Source organism: Alternaria postmessia (assembly GCF_024291825.1).
Source record: "Alternaria postmessia strain BMP 2775 chromosome Unknown scaffold_6, whole genome shotgun sequence".
Taxonomy (NCBI): domain Eukaryota; kingdom Fungi; phylum Ascomycota; class Dothideomycetes; order Pleosporales; family Pleosporaceae; genus Alternaria; species Alternaria postmessia.
The window spans coordinates 399,017-425,773 of record NW_026260079.1 but is presented as its reverse complement, the minus strand read 5'-3'; the positions used below and the strand labels follow the sequence as shown (position 1 = coordinate 425,773).

The following is a 26,757-nucleotide window of genomic DNA, read 5'->3' as shown; positions in this document are numbered from 1 at the left end:
ATTCTAGAAACGAACAATGCAATTCAGAGAACGAGGATAGCATATGGACATGAGACGACTTTACGAGTAGTAGCATATATCCTAATAGCGATAGTCGGTAGAAGCGTAGGAAAATTCCCACATCTTCTTCATATCGAAGAACTGATAACAACTATATACAAGTTGAGACCATTCTCTTATGCCCTTACACACTTCAATTCACTCTTCCCGCTGTTCTTCCACGCACTACCTCCCCATTTCCTCACCCATACCTTCACAACTCCTTCTTCAAAAAGTGCTCAGGTCGATGGTCCGTCTCATAGTCCACATGAACATACGCCCTCTCTACATCAGGAAGACTCTCCAGTTTTATCTGAAGTTCCTCAGCTACGTCATGTGTAGCTCTCAATGTAGCTTCTGGGTCCATGACGATGTCTACTTCGACAATGAGGCGGGGACCGGAGTGGTAGGCACGCACAGTGTCTATTTGGAGGATGGTGGGGGAGTGTGTCATCGCTGGAAAGCAAGCGTTAGCGCACAGCCCAAGTAGATGTAATGAGAAGAGACTTACAGATGTAGGTGATGTGCTGCAACATGGCCGTATCAGCTGTAACGCCGATGAGAAGCTGAAATTCCGAGTACGCGGTTCTCGACCACAGGAAGATGATCAAGACGGATAGTATCATCGCACCCATGGGATCCAACCACCACTTCAACTTGGATCCACCGACAGACGTCAACACACCGAACCCGTTGATGAACAGGTCGTTACGGTGGTCTTCCCACAGAATCCTGACTTGACTGTACTTGTTCCTCAAGGCCCAACAATACAAGAACAGCGAGAACTTGGTCGCAAAAGCAATGCTGACGGCGATGACACTGGGTAGAAAGAAGTCGTTGGTTTCGGGTCCGGAGTGTTCGGCAACCGTACGGATAGATTCGACAATGATGACCACAGAAACCGTAATCATGAGCGCACAGAAACAGAGGTTTCCGGCAGTCTCAATTCTTGCTTTTCCTGAAGGGAACTTCCTAGCATCAACACGTGCCACGGCGCGGTTGCACATTATAAGCGTGAGGTTGGAAAGGGGATCGAAGAGCGAATCGGCCATTGTCGTAAACAGCGACAGCGAGCGAGAAGATACGGCGGCGTAGAGCTGTAGGACGGCTAGAATGATGTTTGCGGCAAAGGAACCAATGACAGCGATTTTGTACTTGAGGTGGTTGGCTGTATCTTCATCTTTTGCGGCAGCCCGATGTTCAGCCACTGGCTTGAGCAATCTCTCAATGTTCTCGTTCTGCGCCGAGTAGAACTCTTCCAACTTCTTCGCCGAGGTAGCCTTCTTGTTGAGGGTGATGGGACCGCAGCCATCGCGCTTTCGCGACGTGTTGGCGCGGATCAAGGCCAATTCCGACTCGGGCTTTATCGCAGAGGACAGCGAGTACGGGTCATTGTCGGGGGTATACGAGGGCGGCGATTGCGATTCAATGTCTTCGTGGAAGCTGCTGTGACGCGCAGAGACGTGGCGGGCTATGGGGTCGTGGTCGGTCGTAGGAGCCGCTGTTTCGATAGCGGTGCTGCTAGCATCGTTTTTGCGGGTTGAGCTATCTGCATGGTGTTGCGCGCTGCTGCCACTACTGCTGGCATTCACGTGGACGTGGGGACTTGATGTGCGTTCTATGCGGTCGGGATGTGTATGGAATGGGTGGGGCTTCATGGATATGGCGCGGTGGAGATCGGGCTCTGACATTGTTGCGATGGGATATCAATCCGCTTGTCGATGGGGAGAAACGAAAGCTGGAGATGCGATTATCGCGCTCCTTTCACATACATGACCAAGGTGGCGGCGGTGAAGTAGGTCCGAGGATAGATAGCCAAGCTCCATGGCTGCGATCGACAACTGGTGGGCCAACGTGCACGTGGGTGAGACGTGCGCGGTGGTGGCGGGAAGGTTAGGTGCAACTTCGTTCATCGTCACGACCCCTTTTACGTGAATTCGCTCTCGTCTAGTCGTGCGTGTACAAACAGGACCACTAGGTGTATTCAATCCAAAATCTGCACCCCGCATCCATCTGTCACATGTCACTTGTTTCCAATGCACTGTGCAGTACCAAACAGATACTCTCCTAGGCGGCTAATCGTTAAGATCCGCGCAACATTCCGTCATCGGCACCCCCGCAGCCCGTTTCGCCTCGCCTGCCATGTCCCACATCGCCCAGAACCACGTGCGTCACATCTATCCAGATTCCTTCAGGATGGATTGCAAACCCTGCACATATCATACCACAATTCAAACGTCACCTTGGACAAAAATCCGCGCATACTCACCGATGACAACACATGTCGGTTAAGCATTTGATGTTGCAGGACAAGCAGCCAAGATGGACTCGTTCCCCGCTGTGCGCTTGGTACATCGTATCTGTAGTGTGCAGACAGAAACAGTAGCGCGTTTGTGTTATTGTACTTTGAATTCTTGGTGTCGTGTGATGATACCTAGATACTGTAGACGTGCGCCTTCTTTCCCTCCTTTTTTTGAGCACACAGCATTGGATGTAGCCGCAAGATCACTCCTACTTTCACTTCTCCTCTACGTACGCGACCATAAACTCGACATGTCCTAGTCTGGTCCACGTTCACATGCACGACGCCCTTAGGCTAAACACACCCTCACTCAGTGAAATGTGGATTAGTAACAATATAACCAAGTAACAGCAGAGAGGCATATAGCTCCTCTGTTAAGCCATCACGCCCATTGCACGAATCCTCTTTCGGTGTTAAGCGGATGAAAACGGTGTATGCATTCGTGTCTATGTCTAACTACTTCCGACGTTGCATGCAGGCCCTGGTATGCGATCAACCTCATGCCTATTTAGCCATCACCAGAATCTGGGGTACAAATAATGCGCACCCCATGTCTATAATAGCGAGTGAATAGAAGAAAATCTAACCACCTATGCGGTACATACATCTGCAAAACGGTGAAAGGGTGATGTGGAGGCGATGCAGAGTCGAGGTTAAAGAGAGAAAGTGCAGGGCTAAGGCTGTGATGCAACATAGAAGAGGGGTGAAGGATGCGGAAACGACGCAGACAGGCGCAGCAAAAGTGCAGAAAAGAAAAAGGGGACATCTACATGCGGATCCGCCTCCATGGCCTGGACGTGCCAGCCAGCCTTACTTTCCATCCGTGCAACTGTGTAAAGATGTGGTAGATCGACAAGAACGAGAAATAAAGCGACTTCGGGAGAACAATGCTAGAAGCCGCTGATCTATCTATAATCCGTGTAAATCATCCTTTGCTCCGAACAGCAGCCTGAACCCTGAACTGCCATGTGTGTGTATATGAAACCAGGGGGTAAAGGGTAGCCCTTGTGCTGAATGTTCCGCTTCTTCGGTTTCACTGCCGGCTGTTGCATATTGCTACTTCTTTCTGGGAGCTCTCGTATATGCGATCGAGTTGCTAGGCAATATCCCGGTGGCTATGCGTCGTCCGGTCGGCTCCGGCATCGTCAGTCGCACAAAGTCGTCTTGGCGCATCTTCATCAAGACTGACAGCGCATATGTGCTGCGCACACGCGGACCTGCGTTCCTACGCTAGGGTATAGTCTCGAATGCTGCCTATGCGGTATGTGCTGTCCAGACTTGGGCAAACATTGAATACTGAAACGATCGACAGGAGTGTTAATGTAACGCTCCCTGATGGTCTCTTTAGTTTCCATGCATCCAACAGGCCCCCTGCGCCCCAGAGTCCTGTGCCGCACTTGCAAACTCATAGTCCCCACCAAGCCCAAACGGCGTCTCTAGCATATCCGGTAAATTGGTATCCCACATCATATCATCCCAAAAGTTGTTCAAGATCGTCGGATCGTTCCCGGCGTTGGCCCAGGTAGGTGTTGCTGGGTTGTAATGTCCGAATGCGGAGAAAGGATGTTGTCCGTAAGCGACTGGGTGGGTGTTGAGCATCGTCGGCGCGGCCGACGTGCCCGGGACAGGGAAGTGAGTGTGGGCATGCGGGTGAGGTTGCTGTTGTCGATATTGCTGGGGATGGGGAATGTGTGGCATAGCGGTCTGACTCTGATGGGATAGTGTCGATACATTCGTCTTGTATGCGGCGTAGAGGCGGGTGACTGCATCGCCACTTCGTTTAGCTGCAATACTCCAGTCCTTGACTGTTTCAAAAAACGTGAGTGCTGTTTCGACACTGGCTTTCCACTTCTCAACCTCTTCCGGTATGCTGGTATCGCTGAACAATGAAACCAGAGGTACCATGCAGGCTTGGAAGCAAAACCATACTGCGTTCCAACCTGAGATGAGATCGGGCATGCATTCGTGGTTGATTTCTTCGATTGTCTTCGATGCGATGAGTCGACATTTGCCCACTGCGAGCTTCTCGTCCGCGCTGAGGGCGACCCAAGGAGAGCGCCGTAGTGCTGCAGTAAGCAGGATTGGACGATGGAGGATGATACGAATGTTCTGGAAGCGCCACTTCATAACCAGTCTGGTTCGCCGAAGAAACTCTGGACACGGCTCGTCAGGGTTGGAGAGAATCGATGGTAGTTCCTCATGCCACTTCACAATCTGTGCGTCGTAGCTAGCGGTTTCTGAGGAGGAAAGCAGAGGAGACTCGACGAGCCGATCCTGTATCCTAGTAGCGATCTGACAAAATGCCGAAGCGTGCACTAGAGGCAGGATCTTGAGTTGCTCGATGTACTGAGGGCTGTTGGGTGGTGGTATTGCCTGGGACTGTGTTTGACGTCAGTAGTTATCGACTGCAGCATTCGTCAAGAAGGCTTACAGTGTTTGCGGCCGTTCCAGGCCTCAAGACAGTGATGGAAGGCCCCATTCTGCCCAACGAAGGTCGACCCGTCGTAGTAGAAGCCCAAGAATCCAGGCAAAACAAACTCCACCAGATGCGTCTTCTCATCTCCGGGGAAATAGAATCCTCTTCACCCGGTGCCATGAACTGCCTGCTTGCGTCACTGCGTTCCGAGTACTCACGATGTAAACCTAGCGCGGTAGCCATACGAAGCGTACCACCCATTAGGGAATGCGCTTCGTTCGGGCGGTTGAGATAGTGCATGTAGTATCCGCTCATAATGGCTAGAGCCTGAAGAACTTCTAGGTTGCCACTTCCGAACGACTCCAGAGACAGGTGCTGCCGAGATCGATTGAAGTAGACATAGTGTGCTTCGTTGTCTGCAGCTAGAGAGGCAAGCGACCCCAATGCAAAGACCATGTTCAGTAGCGCCAGCCATGCTGAGTCCTTGCGGTTGCCGTACAAGAACGTGGACCAAAACTTTCGCTCATCGATCATAGGACAGAAAGGATGCACGCGGTCAAAATAGCTTTCAATCAGCTCTTGACCATGCTCGGGAGACGGTAAGGCATCTGGCCTGCTGTCTGCTAACTCCGGTGGCGGAGAGCCTGCGCGGCTTGGTAGCGCAGTCTCCTGGCTGTTGTGTGCGATGAGCGAACGCGTCTGGGGTGCACATCGTACAATAACCTTTAGTGCCGCTGTGATAGAAGAGATGCCAACATAAGAGGATAGGCGGTCGACGGACATTGATAGTCCATTTACATCGTCGGAGATGCCTTGGACACGGAGCTGGTGCTTCCGTGCCTCGTCCCAGTAAGGATCTTCAGGCGGAGCCTGCTCGAGCGCTTCCAAGCTTTCGGCTCCATCAGATCCAACCTGCACGTCCGATAGCGTTTGCGAGTCGGCCGCCGACGGCGATGTCGTTGAGTGAATCGCACTGGAGGAGAGAGCTAGTTCTAGCAGTTCCTCGCGTGGGAGACTAGCCAGCGACTCCAGGTTCTTTACTCCATACAACTTTGTGAGGATGGTCTTGTACTGTTCAATATTGTTGGAAAGCTTGTCGACTAGTCTACCAAACTGATTAGCCCGACCCGTCTTGATAATGTTCTAGAATGCTCACTTTCTGCTAGGCACAACTCGTTGTGCAGGCTTCGAATAGCCACATGCCTCAGGGTGTTGATACCATTGGCACTGTCCACAAGGTTGTGAACCGTCACATCGAATCTTGCGTCGTCTGCATTCGACACATGCGTTGCTGGTTGATATGCGTCGTGAGCCTGGTGGGCGTGATGGTTTCCCCGCGCTGTCACTGTCTGCTCCGGGTGACCGCATTCCCACGGACGACTGGAAGGTATGAAACATGTTGCAGTGACCTCGGTGGTAAGTCGGCGACGTGCTTCAGGGCCGCAACTCAAGAAAGAAGAACAGGTATTTCAGACCAGAAGTGTCAGGCGACCCTGCATCCAGGTGCCAGGTCAAGGAGGACAGTCGGTCAAATATGTCGTGACAAGAAGGCGATGACCAGAATGATGGTACAAAGTACTAGTGGTGGTACGTTCAGGGACCAATATAACAAGAATCGGAACTAAAAGGTCGACGAACCGGGATCGATATATCAGAGACGCTCGGTAGTGCAGTTTGAGCAGTGCATACCACCTGCAGCCTGAATCAAATAAGATGCACAGAGGCAAAACGTAACGTAGGTGCGTCTGGTTCCCAGGCATGTGCCGTCATAATCCTGCAGAAGCTTGTGGTATACTCGGCGCGGAAGCTAACAGCAAGTCGCAGGGCCCGGGCGACAGAAAGGCATTCCAGAGTGGACATTCGAGAGGGTATAATCCCCGCATTATAGCCCACAGCACCCCTGTTTGCATGCAGCAGGGCTGACTGGTGGAGCGAGAGGGAGAGGAGAAAAAAAAAGGGCAGGCGACCGTTGAGACGGGCGGACGGGAAAGGATTGCGTCTTTCGCGAGGGGAGGGGGCCAAGCGAAATTGAAGTCAAAGATGGGGCGTGCCGCTGCCGACGGCTTCGAAAAGGGTTCCAGAAGAGATCGCGCACGACATTACCATTTTAGAGCGCTACGCTATGCGACTGACATGAAGCAGCCTTTTCTTCTCGCTCTGGCTGCGGCAGCACTACTGCACGTCGTTTCAGCGAGTGCGGATCATCCTTCCCGCCACGATCAAGCAGCGCGCACCCTCGATCGCATGGGCGCAGGTGGGCATGGATTGCGTGCCTACGTTAGAGGCGTGATATGTGTGTGTGGGCCTCTGGAGAGGGTGGTGCGATGCGAACCTAAATCACAAACCCTAACGTCGAACACATGCTTTCGGGTGAGATGTACCCGACCTATGAAGGACGGCCGTTGCAGGCAAGCCGCGTTGCAGGCGAAGAGGAACGACAACCATGCGACATACTCGCTACCGCCGCCTTCTGCCGACATATCACCAGTCAAAAGCCCATACCAGCGTCCGGGTCGCGAGCCAGTGTGGGCCGAGAAGCTCAAAAACCCACCGAACGCTGCTGCGTGCTCGCTGCGAACCGGCTTTGCGTGATGGCATGCGGCTAGGTTGCATTTGCCTGCACCCTCTACCCCATGCAGGGCAGTTCCAGCCAATGCTGTAAAGCGCTGGGCGGCGCCATTTAATTAACCCTGGAAATTCAGCATGTTCGATAGACACGTTCATATCCAGGGCTTGGCATATACATGACGATGGACCTATAGCAGCCTCACATATACCCTTCGGTCCAAACTCTACTCGACAATGCCTGGTTATTACGCAGTGCGATCCCACACCTTTGGTCCTTGCCTATATTCGCCGTGTTCCAAAGTTTATGTCGCGACATACGAACTCGAGCCGATGAGCTAGTCGACGCTCTTGATGATCAAGGACTTGTTGTACTTGCGCGTCAGCATGCGCTGAACATACCTCTAACTACATGTACTCGCATTCACACGTTATGCCCCACAAAGCGGTCATCTTGCTTCCACATCATCCAAGCAACTCCACATTCCGAATCCTGCGAGCTGACGCCTAATCTTTGCCCAAATATGTCCACCTCAACGGTTCATCCTGCTTGCCCAAGCCCCTTACCTTGATGATCTGCTCATCTCCAGGCACCACATCTATAGCACTGTCGTGTACAAGGACGCCTGAACGTTCCTCGAAGACCAGGCCTTTAGTCGGTTTCTGGGCCTTGACCACAATAGTCTCACCCTTCGGTATGACTTCCAAGCCGCGGTCCCTGAACTCGAGATACTTGAGTGGCTGGGGCCAATCGACATCGCGAGACACAATTTCGCCATCGACCCATATGCGGACGGCTAGGACATGCGGCTCTTCGTTCCGGTTGTCGATGGTACCTGAGAGGACGTCGGTCGTTCCGTTCGGTACGAGCCTGATATCCTTCTTGACGATCTTCGTTTTAATCTCCTTGCCGCTCTCAACGCTAATATATCGCAATTCAACGGTTGCTGTCACTTCCTCCAGTTTCTGACTCGCGACCCAGACTTCGTAGTCGCTAGTCTTGGGTACTCTGGCATGTACTACGCTCCAATCAAAGTGCGCCCGTTTGACTGCAACGGCGATGGGGGCAAGGACTCTGCGCATAGCGTAGTAGGCCGGTTTCTTGCGCTGGAAGTAATCGACGATAGACCACGAAGTGACTGGCCAGCAGTCGTTGAGCTGCCAGACGAGTGCACCACCACAATGCCTGTTTTGACCCCACTGTCGTCTCCAGCCCCTGTAGCCGAACATTAGTGCTTCGGCTTGGGATAGCTGTGTTAGGTGGATGAACGACTATTCGCTGTTAGTACCTATACCGGCTATATTGCGGCCCACTTAGTCATAGTTCCCGACCATGAACCGGGTAACCGTCGGACGGCACATACCTCTAGATCAGTCTTGGTGCGGAAGTTCTCCACCAAATACGTGGCTATCCTTCGCTCATGTCCGTCCGCTTTATTATGAAAATCAAGCATGTGGCTTTGCGGGTACAACTGAGAAGGATCGGTGCAATAGTACTTGATCGTGTCGATATGTGGAAATGCTTCCATGCCGAATTCGCTGTTGAAGCGGCCGCCTAGCGTATCAAAAATCTGGTATTTTTCCTGTGTGCCATGCCACACTGCATACGTCGTAAGTATAATATATGTGACGCAATGTGGAGATTGTTACCGTTCCATTGATGCATGTCACCCACTGTGGGGTTTGACGTCTTAAGGCCGTCGCCCCATGGTGATCCTGGATGGTATGGAACATGTGGACTTTCCGCCGCAACGACGTCAGGCAGTAGCTGTAAAAGTGCTGTCAGCGTAATTGTAATTGATAAACGCACGATACGCACGCACCTTTTCGTATATGTATCGAGCCGGGAAGTCAGTCTTGAGCCAGTTCTCTGGATTCTTGTCCTCGTAATCGTATGTCAAGCCATACGACTCCTGCACCTGGTAGTCCTCATTATTTCCGGCATAGATGATGATGGAAGGGTGATGTCGCAGTCTGGTGACGTTTGCGGTGCACTCTTCCTTGATTGATCGCAGGATGTCCGGAAAGGCGGGATAATTGCCGCAGCCAAACATGAAATCTTGCCACACCAGGACACCGAGTTCATCGCAGATGTCATAGAAGATGTCTTCTTCCCAGATGCCGCCACCCCAGATTCTGATCATTATCTGATAGCCATCAACCATCATCTCGAGCCATTTACGATATTTTTCTTCGGTCACACGTGGAGTAAAAGAGTCGGCAGGAATCCAGTCCGAGCCACCACAAAAGACATCAACGCCGTTGACCCGGAAGTAGAAGCTTTTTCCAATAGCATCTGGCACCTGTATGAGTTCGCCTTTCCGAAAACCTGTTCGACGTGACGTTTGATGTGTCTCTGCTCCATTCGTGAGAACCGTCGCAGTAACGGTATACAAAGGCTGCTCGCCATAACCATGGGGGTACCACAACTTCGGACTGCTGACATGGAAATCCACTTTGGCCACACCCTCGCTAATCTTTGCAGTCTCCCTAAAGACTCGTTGATCTCCATCGAAAACATCAAAGCTAACGCTGTCTGCAGACGGTCCTTCCACAGTAGCAGAAATGGTTCCCTGGACTGATTTTAGGCTATCATCGAGTTTGTAGTCGACTCTCAGATCCTTGGCCCTTGCCTGGTAGGTTTCCAATCGCACTTCACGCCAGGGACCGCACGTGTTCAGGATTGGGCCCCAATCCCAGCCCCAATGGTACTGAGCTTTCCTCACTGCGAGCCTTGCCATATCGCCATTGAATCCAACCCATCTGTGGTCTGGGTACTTCTCCTTGATCTTGATGGCCTCCAGACGGGCAGATGCAAAGTCGATCTCCAAAGTGTTCGTGCTCTCAGAATTGAGCTTCTTAGTCACATCGAGGCGATGCGGGACGAACATATTGTCGCTCTCGAGGATAGTCTCTCCATTGAGCTTGACTGTAGCGAATGTGTCCAGACCGTCGAAGGCAAGCACGTGTGTAATACCTTCTTTTGCTTCCTGTACCTTGGGCAGCTCAACTTTATATATCCAAACCTTGTCTGCCACCCACTCTGCGTCAAGCTCATTGAAGCCCAGGAAAGGATCCGGAATTCTGGCTCGTTTGTCAGTTTCTGCAAAACGCTTCCGATTCCTGGAACGTCGAGACATACTTGCCGTGGTCCATCAAGTCCAGGTGTACATTTGTCGGAACCTTGTTGACCGACATCCAAGCATCATCAGCAGTATCATCAGCCTGCTTGAAGGTCCAACCCTTCGAAAGCACGTGAGCGCTCAGAGCTTGTGCTTTTGCCATGATGGATGAAGTTCAAGATGGTAATGACCGATCGAACCTCCTGCCAGCCCTTAGAAATCGCTGCCTGAGACTACCAATTAGCGGGGTAAGCAGCACCACCACTGGGGACGCCCTTTCTTCTTGAATGACGACTGGACATCCCTCTACCATGCTAAATCAGACAATTGACTTGGCCGGAGCATGTGGTGCCGCGTTGAGCTCCATCGAGCCGTTCGTAGCACCGTGATGTGGTCCGTAAAGGGTATGCGGAGAAGGTGGCCCGCGCCCAAAGCGGCTAGCAAGCCGCCTATTGTGGATCTGATGTCGGAAGATATGACCCTGAGCCGCAGTTCAGCCGTCAGAAGGCCACGAGGTGCAGGTACAGAGGGTGAATTGCAAGATGAGATCGGTCTCCGTTGTTCCGTGCCATATGGAGAAGTTGGGTAGAACATTGGAGGAGCGACGGCAGTGTTCCGAGTGGTCAAGTCCCACGCAACGTGGGGTACTTCTGCCAGAGCAACCTTATGTTGCTGAGTACGTACGCTATAATCGCTTTGTAAAATCTTACCTGGTACCTTACCAACAGCACCTTAAGCAGCTTCCGGTTACCCGGAAGGCGCAGGTCTTAAATCTGACAACACGAATTCTGCCGCACCACTACCTGGTCATGCATTTGGTCGCTCACCAACATGTGGCCTATAGCAGACCCCTCTCTGCATGCGACTGTGCTGCAATGAGGGAATGATCTGGGGGAAAGTATTGGATTGAGATGCTTAAGAGTCAATTGGAGAAAAGAGGAAGGGGTATAAAACTGGGACTGCCGCAAGACTTCCACCTCGCTCCACGTACGACCAACAAACAACAGCAGCAATGGGGCTTCCGAACCCCATGGACGACAAAGCGTAACTACAGTCTTGCTACCAGAAGTGTGAAGCTGATGTCACGGCCACTACAACCAAAACAAACGCAAATGGATTACCACCCAACTTTGAGATCCTCGACGCAGCACTTCTCTTTGCCATTTCACTCCTGGATTTCATCATCATCGTAGCTTGTTTGTCGACTCTGCCTTGCTGCGCTAACTGAAGCATTTCCTCTCGGCTCGTTGAGAGGATCGTCGTCGAACGCGCACCGGGACAGAAGACCACTTCGAATCCAGCTCCGGAGGGGATGATGAAGGTTGAAGTCTGATCATCGAACGCTGTTCTGGTTGTTAGCCTTACTCCGTTGATTGAATATCGAGGGGACCACATACCAAAGCTGTATGCGTCAGGACAGACTGCCTTGACGTTTTTGGAGTACTCGCTTGGCTTACACGCGCTTGCAGAGTTGTATTCTCCTGTACAGCAGTCTTCAGGTCGATTGTTCTTTGCACATGCAGAGAAGCAAGGATTGAACTGTGGCCGTTGGATGTTGTCGTCAGGATACGGATATACGCCATCGCCAGGCTTCTCAGGGGGGTTCTGTTGCAAATCCCATGGACACCATTTAGAGATCTTATTCTTATCGACCTTCTGATCAAAGGGCAAGGGGTAGGAGGTATTCGTGCGTAAGAAGTCAGGGTATTCGGGATAGGGATTGTAGCCTTGGGAAGCTAGCAGTCCATCCGTGCCTTGGCAGGATGGGTTGGTGAGGTTCGGAGGAATATCATCGAGCGTGACGTTCTCGAGCGGCTGGAGTACGATTGCCATGGGGACGTTGTAGCCATCGACAAGCGAGATGTCGTAGTATGTATGTCCATCCCCAGCATCCAACGTGAACTCGGCAAGCGAGACGGGAACGTCCCCCTACATCTGAGTCAGCGGTGTATCAATATAGAGCGTAATAACATACCCCGACTTGACAATTCAAGGCGCCATTGCAGTCGCCGGATCCACAAGCCTTTCCGCGACCCGATTCAGCAGCGGTGCCGTCACTGTTGAACGTACAATTCGTCCTACCCCAGACGCGACCCTGCCAATCCTCTGACACAGTCTGGTTTTTCGTCTCCCCAGGTTCAAGCTTGAAGCCATTCTCTCCAGGACCTGTACCGGACTGCGTTGAGATACCAGGCCAGATGCTCTCGGGACAACGGTTCGTCACCAACAAGGGGGTGATGTCCAGTTTTCTCCGATTGGCTTTCCAGGGTGCCTTTTGTGCCATGTGGTGGAAAGCGTCAGCCATAGGCAACGCACTCAGGCACAATACGGTGCATAGCTGAGCGATAGAATAATGGTTTATAGGCCGGGTATGACCCCTGCTGGACTTGAAAGTAGACATGGCGGGATGCGACTGCGCACAGCGGATGCGCAATCACAGGACGAGTGCTCGTAGTAGGGAATGGTTGCTAGGTATAAGATGAGAGGATATAGACCTGTTAAGCGTCGTCGTAGAGGTATGTAGATGTGCTTGAGGTTGTGGAGGTACTGATGATAAGGCTGGGAACGGGGGTGAGGTCAAGGGCCAGGGCCCTGTACCAAAAGCAAGGCACATATCGAAGGACTGGCTGCTGTTGGATGCTGTGAAGGAGTCGCGACTTGGTAACGGCCAGTGACGCAATGTCGTTTTTCTACCCCTGGCAGACAAGGGTCCAGCAAGGCTGGCGGGCAGCCTCACAGCCTGTCATTGGCGTCCACGCGAATGCTTTCAAAACGGCGGGCCGATATGTTGGTGGCTTGTTCGACGTTGGAAATCGTCGACGTGTATACATATCTTGCCAGGACACGTAAAGCCGCTCAGGTGACCTGAAGCTGGTCAATGCTGCAGAAATGTCTTTTGGTGTTCCACCCAAAGGCAACCTTACCCCATACAAGGGAATCGATAAACACTCTGCCGGCGTTTGACTTTGCCTCTTTGTTACAGCAATGCATGTCGAAGTAGCATATACAACTAAGAAGTCTACGGTTCTGTCCACGACAGAAGATATTCTTGTTGAAGCCTACGTCGACTGCCGCAACATCTGCACCCAGGTATCTGTTTGGAGTTTCCTTTTCGTGGAATGGCTCGAATACTTTAACAGATTTAGATGTAATGCGTCGTAGGTGTGGTAGTCACGAGGCACGTTCACATGGAAGCGGTGCGAAGTCGCATGTGATTTAGGGTGCTGCCTGCACTTATTCGGACGAAACAAAAGTGATCCGACTATGGGCACATGAAGAGCGCTAGAAGAGACCGTGCCCAATCAGAAACTACCACGGCAATCTCCAGGCCAAGGGAAATTGCATCTCCTTTCCGCAAACTGAGATTTCGTGGTGGCATCTCGGTCTCGGAGGTGGGAAGGCGAAGATGCCGGTCTCGCCACATTAGCTGCGGGTGGTGAGATCTGCGAGGCGAGCGATGCGGCTTGGCTCTCCTGACAATAACTGGAACTCTTACAGACTGCTATATTGTCTTCTGCACACACACGCGCGCATTGTATTGTTTATACTCTGCGCATCCTCCCACCCTATACGCTCCTTCTCTACCCCGAACTGGTGTTCTACCACGCCACAGTTTTCCATCCCTGGCTTCCGCGTTGTTGTCGCCACGCAACTGTAGCTGACCACCACACCGCTGATACTTTGTCTTTGGATTACACACCGCTTCACATAATTACTTAACGATTACCTCTCTCCGTTCACGTACTGCGAAGAACCTGCCGCCTTTACTGTAGAGTTCATGTCGACAACCACCACCATGCCCGGTCGCACCCTTCCGACGATTCCGACCGCCGAGGTGCGCAAGCACAACAACGAAGAGTCGTGCTATGTCACCATTGGCACCAAGGTCTACGATGTCACCGACTTCCTTGAGGGCCATCCCGGTGGTCCCGAGTTCATCCTGGAATACGCTGGCAAGGACGTAGAAGCCATTCTGAAGGACGAGATCTCTCACACACATTCCGATTCGGCCTACGAGATCCTTGAAGAGAGCCTTGTGGGCTTCATGGCCACCGAGCCTGTCCTCAATGGCGCAGTGAAGAGCTCGAACCCTGCGGAAATTGTACCTCTGCCACCAACCGAGGTGGGCACACTGGAGCTCAAGGGCATGGAACAGAACGGCAAGCCGCTGTACGCCGCAACCGGCATGTCGTCTGCGGAAGACCTCTCCAAAGAGACTGACCCCACCATGGACTACAAGCAGCACAAGTTCCTGGACCTGAACAAGCCGCTCTTGATGCAGGTCTTCTTCGGTGGCTTCAGCAAAGACTTTTACCTAGAGCAAGTGCACCGACCGCGTCACTACAAGGGAGGCGACTCTGCGCCATTGTTCGGTAACTTCTTGGAGCCGCTTAGCAAGACGCCATGGTGGATCGTACCATCACTGTGGTGGCCTTGCGTTGCAGTCGGAACAGCTGTAGCGTTCGGTGGACTGTCATCTACCATGGAACTGGCGGGATACTGGGCTTTTGGGCTGGGTTTCTGGACCATTATCGAATACGTTCTGCACAGGTGCTTGTTCCATCTCGATGAGTAAGTTCTCTGCCTCTCACACATCCAACATGTTCTAACAACAAGCAGCCACCTTCCCGACAACCGCTTCGCTATCACCCTGCACTTCCTCCTTCACGGCATCCACCACTACCTTCCCATGGACAGGTACAGGCTCGTCATGCCACCTACGCTCTTCGTCGTCCTCGCGGCGCCTTTCTGGAAATTTGCACACGCAGTCATCTTTTGGAACTGGTACGCTGCTTTGGCTGCTTACTGCGGTGGTATCTTTGGATACACCTGCTACGACATGACACACTACTTCCTCCACCACCAGAAGTATGTATACGCAAAAGTTACGTTCAAGAACCTCACTAACATCTCAAAGGCTACCCCCTTACTACCAACAATTGAAGAAGTACCACCTCGCACATCACTTCGCAGACTACCAGAACGGTTTCGGTGTCACGAGCCGCTTCTGGGACCGCATCTTCGGCACTGAGCTCGAGATGGGACCTTCCAAGGTCATCAAGTCGAGCTAAATTGATGAGGTTCCTATTAGACTTTTGTTATCAGACACCCACCTGTCACTACGTTGTCAAGACCAGCATTGCGAGAAGGCGTTTAGTGCGTCTGCGAGACCATTTTGGGTCCAAGCAGCTTGATGTTTGCAGATATATTCATGACACACTACCCTATATAATAGTAATGCCAACAATCTTATGATTCCTCAGTCACTGCTCCTCTTCAGCACTTTGCTGTGCACGTGAATCGTTGCCTGCAGCTTCCCGATTAGTCATGCGAGGCTCTTGCCAAGACCCCTCTCCAACTTTTCAAGTTGCGACGCCTAGGCCATCCCTCCGCTCTCCACCTCACCCACCTACTAACAACTGAACGGCATCCACAAAGCTTCAATCAAGCACACATTTGTCGAGTGCAGTTCACTCAAGAGGTCTTACGGAAATCGTCCGCAGTGACATCTACTACGTCCGTTCGATATCGCAATTGAATCAATACTTGAGCCCGTGCTCGCCATCAACAACAACACATCGCCTTTTGCAGTGACATCGCGCATCACTTCCTACCAGCTACACTTATCGAGAGCTAGGAAACCACCACCGACATGTCTACCCAGGCCGCAGTCGAAGCCCTCCTCGAGGAGACGGCCCGCGAGGTCGAGATGAAGGACGCCGAGCGCACCGCCAGCAGCGAGGCGCGCGACACCGACAGCCGCCGCGACGACCGCCATTCAGACCGCCGAGACCGTCGCGATAGGAGCCGAGACCGTGGGGACCGTCATCGTGAGTCCAATGGAGACCGGCGACGAAGCCGCGACAGAGACCACCGCCGAAGAGACGGAAGCCGTCCTCGTTCAAGCAAAGGTGCTGACACAGATGAAGACCGTGATAGGCCCCGCCGCAGCAGCTCGCGCGACCGCCGTGGAGGTCGTGGAGGCCGTGACCGTGGAGGCGACTTCTATAGCGGTGGAGGTCGTCCGCGTTCCCGCTCCCCTCGCGACCGTGGCAACGATAGGTACCGCGATAGGTCGCGCGACCGCCGTCCCCGCAACGGTGGTGATGAGCGCCGCAACAGCCGTCGCAATGCCACCCCGCCCGAGCCCGAGGTCACCGAAGACGACCGCGACAAGCGCACCATCTTCGTCCAGCAGATCTCTCAGCGCGCTGAGACCCGCCACTTGCGCACCTTCTTCGAGAGGGTTGGCCCTGTTGTCGAAGCTCAGATCGTCAAGGACCGAGTCACTGGCCGGTCCAAGGGGTAAGTACTTGCTTCACTACGACCCAGACAAGCATGCTGACAGTCCTTCTAGCGTCGGCTACGTTGAGTTCAAGGATGAAGCGTCTGTTCCCCAAGCACTGGAGCTGACTGGCCAGAAACTGAAGGGTGTTCCCATCATTGCCCAGCTTACTGAAGCAGAGAAGAACCGTGCTGCTCGTCCCTCTGAGGGTGGTGCTGCCCCCGGTGCCAACGGCGCCCCTTTCCACCGTCTCTACGTTGGCAACATACACTTCAGTGTCACCGAGAAGGATCTCCAGGAGATCTTCGAGCCTTTCGGTGAGCTTGAGCAGGTCATCCTCCAGCGCGATGAGATGAATCCTGGCCGATCCAAGGGATATGGTTTCGTTCAGTAAGTTGTTCACACGTCCACCCTGCATGCTATCATGGCTAACACATCTTAGATTCGTTGATCCTTCGCACGCTAAGAATGCTCTCGCAGAGATGAACGGTTTCGAGCTCGCTGGCCGCCAGATTCGCGTCGGTCTCGGCAATGACAAATTTACCCCAGAATCGACCGCCAACCTCCTACGTACTTTCACTCAACAAGCACAATCCTACCAGGGCTCTGCTTTCAGTGGTGCCGGTGGCCGAGGCGCCTATGCTGGTGGTTCCGGTGGTGTCTTCGACCGTACCCACAGCAAGGACGACCGCGGTGTCAGCGGAGCCTCTGCGCTTGATGACACTGATGTCGCAGGAGTTAACTACAAGACTTATGACCGCAGCAGACTCATGGATGCTCTCGCTCGCCGCGACGTCCCCGACTCCAAGCAGGGCAGTCAGTCTGCCATGCCTACACCTACCACTCGCAAGCCTGCTGCCCCCGCCCCCGCCACTCCCATGGCTTCCAAATGCGTTAAGATCGAGAACGTCTTCGATGCTGACGAGGAACAACGCAACTGGGGCGACAATTGGGTCAAGGACCTTGAAGTCGAGATCAAGGCTGAGTGCGACAAGAAGTACGGCAAGGTCGTTCATATTGCTGTTGATGCCAACAGCGAAGGAGACGTCTTTGTTAAGTTTGACTCCGTCTCTGGTGGTGAGAAGGCTCTCCAAGGTCTTAATGGTCGCACGTTCAACAGCCGCACCATCCGCGCCTCGTACGTTGTCGATAAGATCTATAACTCCCTTTGGGGTGCTGCTGCAAGCAGGTTCTAAGCGATTGGTACGTTACAACTGTCATGAGATATGTGGTAGGTACTGCTGCTGGGCATACCCAATCACTCATGTGTACAGCATACCCCATGGGCTCATACGGTTTCTACACGGCTCATTCTCTTAGTTCACTCTTACGGTTACTATCACGGCACAGTCTTACACCTTCGGTACGCATGCATGGCGTTGACGGTATGGTACGGCTCTCTTTTCTTTCTTCTTCATTTCTTGGGTACCGGCCTTTGTGTCGTGCTAGCGAAAACATGCAACGTGCGGTGCTTCCAGTGGTGGAGGCTGCGTTGTTACCAACACATGAAGGATAAATAAGCGTTCAGAGGTACTATGGAAATTTCGGTGGATATTGGGACGATAATGTCTGGGTGGATAATCAACAAGGTTGTTTAGGCAGACGATGGGTGACAAGTTGGTGGACTATTGCTTGCTTCGGTACGTCTGTCGAGGAACACGGCCTTGTTCAGATCTCACGTTGGTCTCCAGGTTACTCACAGACTGTCACACACCATCAGCATGGATCAGGAAGCGGAGGATTTATGGCTGCTAATAGCACATAGGACCAGCTCGTCTCTTCCTCTCCCTGGATGACTTGTCTGTCAATAATCATGTGTTTTAGATTCCTCGTTGCCTTGGCCTTGATTTAGAGTATGGGCATACTCTGGAGTGATTTGGCTGTGGTTTGACCCTCTCTCCATTGCTGACCATTCTTCGCCTGACGTCGTGATAGGTTTCGATCGCATCAATGCCTTGTAGCTAACTAGGACTTTCGAACCTCCATTCTCTTCTTCGCGCCACTGCTGCGTCGTGAATAGCTATCGTGCTTAACGTCAGGAAGAGTTAGTTCAAGCTTGCTTAAATTCGGATGCGACGCATGGCGTCGCGATAAACATAACACAAGCGTGTGATACCTTGACAGACGGTGGGAATTGGTAGCTACCACAGTGGTGCGCCAAGGTAATTCCCTGGCTCGAGTGGATGTCATGTCAATGTGTTTGCATGACATCTCTTGCTTGATTTCAAGGTCCATTCTTCTAGCTTAAGGGTAAAGTAAGGAAGAATGGAGTCATCTTGTCTGGAAGGCCCACACAGGCACGCAAGTTTGGCGCAGGTAACCAGTTGACGTTAACCAGTAGAGCTTAAGGATGATTCTACAGAAAGTGGATTAGGTAGGTACGTTCTCTACAAGGGTGCTCATCGGATGCCAGATCTTTGCGCTGTGTCCTTCTCCATTGTCATCACTACCCTTTCTGTGCAAATTGTGTATGCTGTACATAGCGCAGTAATTCACTCTCTACTACCATTACCCCATGATGTTCAATTACAATCTCGAAAGACCCTCCATGAGTGTATCCACCGCATGATCTTGCTGAATATCAATTCTTGCATCCGTAACCCGGTCGGCCAGGTCCTCCATCTCCACATCCCCAACCCTGACTTCATCGTTGTTCTCTCCACCGATCAGACTCTCTTCACTTGCGTCTTTGTCATCCACAACTGTTTGTGTTTTTCCTTCACGGTATGCTCCGGCCGTTCTACCTCTCAATGCCCACGTTTCATATCCTCCATCCTTCTTCTGCCCCCGTCCCAACGACCTAAACCCTTCCAAATATTTGATCCGAAAGACTCCGACAACCCCCTCAGAAATCCTACCTCCTCTCTCTACAGCTTCCAAGACAGCTTCGTACGTCCAAATTTGCACATTTGTTTCTACGTTATCCGTCACCCTGCCACCCTTCCTAGTATGCTCTTCTAGACAGCGAGCGTACTGGCTACGAATGTATTCTTCAACACAAACAAGACACGTAAACAAGTGTGCATGTAGATTCTGTCGTCGCCTGAGCCAAGAGAGTGGGATCTGTGGCTTGGAAGTGTAGATGCTTCTCGTACAGTTGGGCGAGCAGGGGGCTTTTGAGGTCGTTGCTGGTGTGGCGGAGATGGCGGTTGTAGGCGACAAAGACGAAGAAATAGAGGTTTTTACGACGTGTTCACAGTCTAGCGTATGCAGCAGTGATGCTGGATCTTCGCAGTGGTTTTTGGGCGGCGGCGGCTTGGTGAACGACATTGTTGGGTTAGCCACGAGTTGGTCGCTTGGTTAGTTCGAAGGGGAGATCGGGATGATGGTGGGAGCTGAGTGAAAAGTGGGTGGGTGGTCAAGGTCAAGTGTAACTTGTATTGTACGGGAACGATGTAGAAGAGAACCTGGGGTGGAGGTGATGAAAGTGCAGATTCTGTATACATTAGTTAGACTCGACCTTGGTCAGTTTTGAGCTGAAATCCTCTCGAATAATATAGCATCACAATCACGACCGACAATCAAGCCTCGAGTATCAAGTCTATACAGCAATAATCATTACAACTATAAACCCAGCATATATCCACAAAACCAATGGAGACCACTTGAAGGTCAACATGGCATGAACGCCTATTCCAAATGGTAATGGAAAAAACCACCGAAAGTGAGTGTACAAAAAAAAGGGACTGGAAAGGATCTATTCTCCTGGCTAGTAGCTATGCGCTCTGCCTTACAAGACTTTTTGGTGCTACATGATTTGGTTGGAGAGGGTGCTACGCGATTCGGGTTCGACGGTCGTTTGGGGGGGATGCGCATGGGTGTCGGGATTGGGGGTGGATTGGATGGGGGTGCCGCGTTGTCTGGATACTGTGGGCTAGACATCTCTCGTGTGTGACAGCATTTAAGACGTGCCAGAGTGACCACAGACACGTGAGATCGTATCCATGACTGGACGATAGCCTTCTATACCATCAAGCCGCTCCCAATACCTGGAACCCGTGACATCGTCGTATCGCGACAAGCCAATTTCGCCCTCCCCAACGAGGCGTGACGAAATTGACAATGTTGCTCTGTGAAGAATATCCGGGCGATTGCGAGGGATGTAGACCGATGATTCCATAGAAGCGACGTTCCGTGCGCGACGACAATCTTCGAACGGATGGGCTCCGAATTGTGCTTCGAGGTGCTGGGGTACGCGAGGGAGAGCTAAAACCTATGTTTTAGCCACATGCTAAATGGTACTTCCACAAGAGAAGCTATCCAACATATTGGCCAACACACAGGTCAAGCAGTGCTGGGGAAGGAAGGGATATCAAGACACTCAGGCCATTACGCCTTGGTTGCCGCCTGGGGAAGGGAGGTCAGTGGGCTGGAATACATATAATGGGGATATTGACTCTATTAAAGAGGACCAGGACGGAGGTAGGGGTTGTTGCGGAGCGACGTACCGACTTGACGCTTGATCTGTTCACGTGCCCATCGAGCGGTGTCTCGTGTTCGGCCGCTGAAGTCCGCATTTGCACGTGTCTCCCTCGCCATTGCGGTAAGGAACTCATGGCGGAAGTACTCCCTGAAATCACCAGCTGGGAATGCATCTGCAAGATCACTGGACGATGTTAGTAGAATAAAACCTGGCGAGAAACAATCTTACTCACCCAATAACACCGCATGAAGATCGGAGAAGAGCTTCGGTGCGGTTGCTGTCCTGTTGAATCGTGCGGAGAAGGTCGAAAATCGAGTCAAGGTAAGGAACGATCAGTTGAGCTGTGGTCATTAGTACGTCGTCAACGTTATAAATTGTAAGACTCACTCTTGTTGCTGCTCTTCATGGCGACAATGCATCCGTCCCATGCGTCCATAATGCCCTCCCGGAGAGAGGTGATGTAGTCAATCATCTCGTAGTTGCCCTCGGTGGTCAACGTGACTTGACCAGCCTGTTGTAGCACCTGAGCAACGACAGCTAGGTAAGTCTCGAACGCACCGTGAATAGCATGCGCGATATCACCGAAGCATTGGAGAATAGCCGGCTTAAGCTGGTTGCCAAGTTGAGGACTGCGGAGGTTGTGAAGAAGGGAGTTCATGAACGCATCGCAGAAGGGCTGAACGTTCTCGCCTAGGGATCGGGTGATGTCGGACACCAGTCCAATGGCCATGGAGCAGAGCGCAGGCTCTTCCTGGTTGTTCAAGGCGTTGTACAGGAATGGAGAAAACGCCTCCATGTACTTCTGGAAGTCTTCCTCGAGCGCGGTCGCGATCGAACCGATGGCGGCAAAAACAGTGTCTGGAACACTGGACTTGGGAGGCAGAGACGATAGAAGGCTCAGCAGCGCCTGCATAATACGGTCGGATTGGGGCCTAATGTCGCTCTCCAATCGCTGGATGATGGCCATGATGACACTGGCCAAGCTGGTCTGCATCTCTTCGAGAGTCAGCTTGTCCTCAACGTTGACAACCTGAGATTGGAGTGCCATAGACTTCTCCAGGCGCTCTAGAATGACGTTGGAAAGCTCGTTGACTAGAGGAACACTGTCGCCGGCGGCGTTGTTGACAAAGGAGTTGAGTACTTCGTATGCTGCTGTGCGGAGGGTGTTGTCAGCATCAGCTCGCTCGGTAACCTGCAAAAGGCTCTGCACGCTCTGAGCGAAATGGGGCGACAATGGGTTAGTTTGGCATCCGGGCTCTCCTGCGAACCTGTCGGCCAAGTTCATCAACGACCAACAGCAGGATGCAGCCATCTTGGGGTTGCTGGCCAAACCGTTGAACAGAGCTCCGATCAGAGGAGGCAGATGCTGCTGTGCGTCGAGCGCACTAGGAACAGCCTCGCAGATACGGCCCAAAGCGTAGGCGGCGGAGTCCTTGACGTGGATGTTCTGGTCGTCCATCATTCCGATCAAAGTAGGCAGAGCCTGCTTAACAATCGGGTCAAGCACCGACTCCTCAGGACCTTCCATGATGGCACCGAAGGCGGAAACGGACGCATCCCGGTAGTGCCAGTCTTCGGAGCGGATGTACTTCTCGATGAAAGCGAGAACTGGCGGCATGACACCACTACCGACACATTGTGCCCAGAGCTGTAGACATTGGTATGCCGCGCGGGAGGTGTTGTATTCGTTGTCGTCGGCATCCTCGTCCTGCTTGGCAAGTAGCTCTAGTAACACTGGAACAACCTCTTGTGTGGCAACTCGTGCAAAGTTGAAGTACTCCCTGAGCTCGGTTGAGCCCTCGGCTTGTGCCTGTGTGTTGTCGTCCTCGATAGCAATTTCCTCCTCGCAGACGGTGCACCAAAACTCGACAGCCAGCTTGGCAACATCCTCCTCGTCGCTCTTCATGCCTTGGATGGTAAGGCCAAATAGCGCCTTCTCCATGTAGAAGCGCATCTTGTCGTAGTAGAGACCCATGATGCGGTTGAGACACCCGTACGAGCCCTGCTGAATGCGGCTGTCTTCCGCTTGTGTGGCCTCGCAGATAACCTGCATGATGTAGTTGCGCTCGCCTTCATTGTCGAAGTTTGAACGCACAAACTCGATCGAGTCGCTGAGCGCGTTGATGGCCGCTACACGGACGTCGTTGTTGGTCTCCTCCTTGCGGGCACCTTGGACAACCGCCGTCAAGATAGCGTTGGAGTGATGTGCTAGCGCGTCCCTCAGCTCTACGTCGTCTGTGTCACAAACAAAACCAATTGTGGTAAGTGAAGATTGCTTCTGGGCGTCGGTGCCCTGACCGACACTCTCGACGAGCGTGGTCATCAGCTCCGGCCATTGATTGCGGGGTATCTCGATAGCGGCGACGGAGGCGATGAACTGAGCGGCAGCTGAGCCGACATTCTTGTTTGGTGTGGCCAGAGTACGCAGGGCCATCTCCTTGACCTGCTGCTTGATCTGGGTGTCGAGGTTGAGCCATCGTTCTTGGACCTGACGTAACCGGGCATACTCGCGGGCGGTGAAAGCGTTCTTCAGGGCCAGGGCGGCGGCCTGTCGGATCTGGGGCTGGGCTTGTTCATTTGCGAGTTCGCCACCGAGGACGGTAAGGTATTGAGGCTGGAGCGAAAGGCGTTAGTGGGAGTGTTCTGAGCATGTCTCGGGAAGCACATGCAGCCTTCTGACGGTGGGGGGACTTACAAAGTTGGAGTCGGCCGCCTGGATGAGCTGCTGCTCGGCGCTGTTACGGATGCTAGCGTCTGCAGAAGAGTCAGTGGAGCTTCTAGAAGAATGTAGATAGAAAGCATACCGGCAGCATAGGTCCCCTCCAACACCTGGTTGATGTCCATAATTGCTGAAGGGTGCTTCGTGGACTTAAGGCGGGGTATCTAGCGTTGCAAAGAATTAAAGAGCCGCGGTGGCGGGAGAAGCAGAAGGTGGTGCGGCAGGAAGGCAGAGAGAGTGTACAAGTTGCGGTGGGCGGTCGTCGTAGGGAGGGAATTTGAAGCGAAAGAAGGTCGAGCGTAGACAGGCCTAGTTCACGTGTTGTTTTCCTCCTAAAGGGTCTGCCCCACTAACAGAACGGACTTTTGGTGCGAGGAGACGGGTGTAAGAGCAACGGATCAAAGAGCAGCAAGCAAGACAGCAAACAAACACTGTGTTTGTTTGGTATGTAGGTGTCTACGGGTTCGTAGGGGTGAGACAGGGCAGAAATTTATTCTTCTGCTTGCTTCAGGCACCATCGACGAGTTCGCCGGCAGCTTGGAGGAAAGAGCGCCCGCCTGGCAACGGCGCATTGGCTCGCTTGCGCATCGTGCTTTCCCCCCCCAGATTCCAGCTCGCGCTCCCGCATGCAGCCCTGTGGAAGCCATGACACTGGAACGAGGGTCTACCGTCCTGCACAGACACTGCATAGAGTTATGACATCCAGCCGTCTTGTGCATTACCCTCGAGTCGTCGACTTGGCTGTGTTGTAGACCCATCTTGAAGCCAAGCCACGACCTGCAGGCCGTCAATCACCTCGAGGCTATTGGACAACGCGCGCACATCATCATGACGAATAGCATGGATGCGCATTCCTGTACGTTGACATTATCATCGCGGCAGCGTGCATGACAGCATGTTCTTGAGAGCAAGGTAGTCATGACGGCAACTTGCAGTTGAGCTCTACATCCAGAGTACCATCAGGCCTGAGTGAGACATGAACGCTGCAAAGTATATGGTAGGCACTATGTACAATGCAATCTAATGCACTCGCTCTGACTCCAAGAAACACCTGTCATGCACCAATGCTCCATCGAGACAAAAGAGATTCTCACATCCTCCCAGAAGCACGAGGGTCCTCCGCCTCCTTCTTCCTCCAATCTCTCATTTCCTTCGTCCCCAAACTGCCCAGTCCTCCCTCTCCTCGCCTCTCCCATCCACCCAATCGAACGACAAGACCGGTTGCGTTGTCCGCGCCTTCACTGCCAGTCGAAGTCTCAGTAGCAAAACTAACTACGTCTCTCGCAGCCTGCTCTGGTGTCTTCGCTTCTTTGACAATATCCACTATCTCCTGATCAGAAAGGTGCCCAGACACGCCGTCGGAGCACAAGACGAGGAACGAGTATTCTGCTGGCGAGAGTTCTATTCTACGGATCTCAGGCTCGGCAGATACTCCGACGCGTTTATGTGCCATGTCGCCAAAGGAACGCGTGTTTGCGAGGCCGGACATGCGCTCCTCACCAAAGGAGTCGGTGACAAATGAGGCAGCGAAGCGGCGGAGGCGGGTGGCCTCTTCGGGGAGGGAGGGGTGGTGATTGGATGTCAAGGGAACAGCCAGACCTGTTGCCGTGTTACAGAGTAGTATTCTGGTATCTCCAACGTGAGCGGTGATGAGGGAGGATGGAGACGAAGGATGCCAGAAGGGAGACGGCGTGGGTGTAGAGATGAGAGCTACACTGCACGTGCTGCCTCCTTTGAAGCGACTCGTGCCCCCGATGTGCTTGGTAGTCGTGCGCGAGGGCTGGCCAAGGATGTCATCGTCGTTCAGAGCTTTGTCCGCACGAACAGGGTCCTCTTCCTTCTTGCCGACCTGAGCAGCAACGAAATCGTAGTCGGCTTTGAGGAAAGCATATTCTAACACAGTCTCGATTCCGATGCCTTCTTTGATGTCATCAGGTATCGCTGGGGAGCTCGTATGGCGCTTTTCGATGACTTCTTTCTCCGCCGGATGGCCGCGTCCGCCTGCAGACATGGAAAAGTACTCTGGCTTGAAGCGTCTGAAGTATCCGCCTACAAGCTCCTTCCATTGCTTGACCAAGTGCTGTTCTAGCTCCTCAGCTTTCCGCACGCTGTCCGACTGCCGCACTGGCGGGACGCCATCGATTGGACCATCCATAGACTTGGAGCCGGCGGTCGGTAGCTGGTCTTTACTTCCAGGTTGTGGCGGCTTCATAGCTTTTGTGCCTGGTGGCGTATGCGTCTCGATAGCGTTCAGACTCTCCTTGTCTCTTTGCCTTCGATCGCCAGAAGATGCCTCGCCTTTGGCTTTTGGAGAACCAGACTGCGTCTCTGTTCTTTCCCGCGTGAGACTGCTCTTGAGCTCGAATTGCTTGGTCGCCTTCTCGAGGTAATCGTGCAACTGCTCCCTCAAGAAGCCAGAGCACTCGGCGCCGCCATGTCCATCGAAGACACCAAAGTAGAAGACTTGGGGATCTCCGCTGGCACCCACGTCCGGCGTGACTTCGTCGTTGTCCGCGCTCTGTCCCTTTCGGCTTAGAGACATAGGTCGCCGCCGTGCAAATGCGGGGAGATCGATGGTACCTGCCTGGAACGCATCTTCGTTGTATGGCCGTGTTCCTCGCGACAACGAGACGCCAAAATGATGTTTCGCGCTCTTCAATGGTATGCGTACGACGGTCATTTCGCGCGACGTGCCCACGACGGCAGCCGGCGAGCGACCTGACCCATCGGCATTGTAGGGCGTGCTTTTGTCGCGCGGAAGCTTGTGATGCAGCGCAGGTTGCGCGACTCGCGAGTCGGGGTGCAGTGACGTCGAGGGTATGTGTGTGATGAAGTATTCGTGGAAGCAGCGTCGCTGGCGGGGAAGGTACGTCGTCGTCGAGGGG

The 26,757-nt window shown here is 52.9% G+C and overlaps 8 protein-coding genes across 8 annotated transcripts; 2 read left to right on the top strand and 6 right to left on the bottom strand.

Moving 5' to 3' along the window:
- Window positions 1–253: 253 nt before the first annotated feature.
- J4E82_001655 (uncharacterized protein) lies at window positions 254–1,730 on the bottom strand (the record flags this gene model as incomplete). The annotated part of the gene is made up of 2 exons (XM_051727963.1): window positions 254–495; window positions 551–1,730. The coding sequence occupies 2 exons, from the start codon at window positions 1,728–1,730 to the stop codon at window positions 254–256; spliced, it is 1,422 nt and encodes a 473-aa protein (XP_051592318.1).
- Window positions 1,731–3,685: 1,955 nt separating this feature from the next.
- J4E82_001654 (uncharacterized protein) lies at window positions 3,686–6,155 on the bottom strand (the record flags this gene model as incomplete). The annotated part of the gene is made up of 3 exons (XM_051727962.1): window positions 3,686–4,720; window positions 4,773–5,862; window positions 5,914–6,155. The coding sequence occupies 3 exons, from the start codon at window positions 6,153–6,155 to the stop codon at window positions 3,686–3,688; spliced, it is 2,367 nt and encodes a 788-aa protein (XP_051592317.1).
- Window positions 6,156–7,829: 1,674 nt separating this feature from the next.
- Window positions 7,830–10,607, bottom strand: J4E82_001653 (uncharacterized protein; the record flags this gene model as incomplete). The annotated part of the gene is made up of 5 exons (XM_051727961.1): window positions 7,830–8,594; window positions 8,687–8,922; window positions 8,973–9,090; window positions 9,146–10,406; window positions 10,465–10,607. 5 exons carry the CDS (start codon window positions 10,605–10,607, stop codon window positions 7,830–7,832), a joined length of 2,523 nt encoding a protein of 840 aa, XP_051592316.1.
- An 896-nt stretch (window positions 10,608–11,503) lies between these two features.
- J4E82_001652 (uncharacterized protein) lies at window positions 11,504–12,749 on the bottom strand (the record flags this gene model as incomplete). The annotated part of the gene is made up of 3 exons (XM_051727960.1): window positions 11,504–11,787; window positions 11,842–12,373; window positions 12,420–12,749. 3 exons carry the CDS (start codon window positions 12,747–12,749, stop codon window positions 11,504–11,506), a joined length of 1,146 nt encoding a protein of 381 aa, XP_051592315.1.
- A 1,491-nt stretch (window positions 12,750–14,240) lies between these two features.
- Window positions 14,241–15,516, top strand: J4E82_001651 (uncharacterized protein; the record flags this gene model as incomplete). Its single annotated transcript, XM_051727959.1, has 3 exons — window positions 14,241–15,016; window positions 15,065–15,313; window positions 15,363–15,516. The coding sequence occupies 3 exons, from the start codon at window positions 14,241–14,243 to the stop codon at window positions 15,514–15,516; spliced, it is 1,179 nt and encodes a 392-aa protein (XP_051592314.1).
- Window positions 15,517–16,097: 581 nt separating this feature from the next.
- On the top strand, window positions 16,098–17,926 carry J4E82_001650 (uncharacterized protein; the record flags this gene model as incomplete). The annotated part of the gene is made up of 3 exons (XM_051727958.1): window positions 16,098–16,750; window positions 16,803–17,120; window positions 17,173–17,926. 3 exons carry the CDS (start codon window positions 16,098–16,100, stop codon window positions 17,924–17,926), a joined length of 1,725 nt encoding a protein of 574 aa, XP_051592313.1.
- A 3,205-nt stretch (window positions 17,927–21,131) lies between these two features.
- Window positions 21,132–23,997, bottom strand: J4E82_001649 (uncharacterized protein; the record flags this gene model as incomplete). Its single annotated transcript, XM_051727957.1, has 5 exons — window positions 21,132–21,336; window positions 21,386–21,494; window positions 21,541–23,767; window positions 23,849–23,907; window positions 23,958–23,997. The coding sequence occupies 5 exons, from the start codon at window positions 23,995–23,997 to the stop codon at window positions 21,132–21,134; spliced, it is 2,640 nt and encodes an 879-aa protein (XP_051592312.1).
- A 965-nt stretch (window positions 23,998–24,962) lies between these two features.
- J4E82_001648 (uncharacterized protein) lies at window positions 24,963–26,552 on the bottom strand (the record flags this gene model as incomplete). The annotated part of the gene is made up of 1 exon (XM_051727956.1): window positions 24,963–26,552. The coding sequence occupies one exon, from the start codon at window positions 26,550–26,552 to the stop codon at window positions 24,963–24,965; it is 1,590 nt and encodes a 529-aa protein (XP_051592311.1).
- Between the last annotated feature and the right edge of the window lie 205 nt (window positions 26,553–26,757).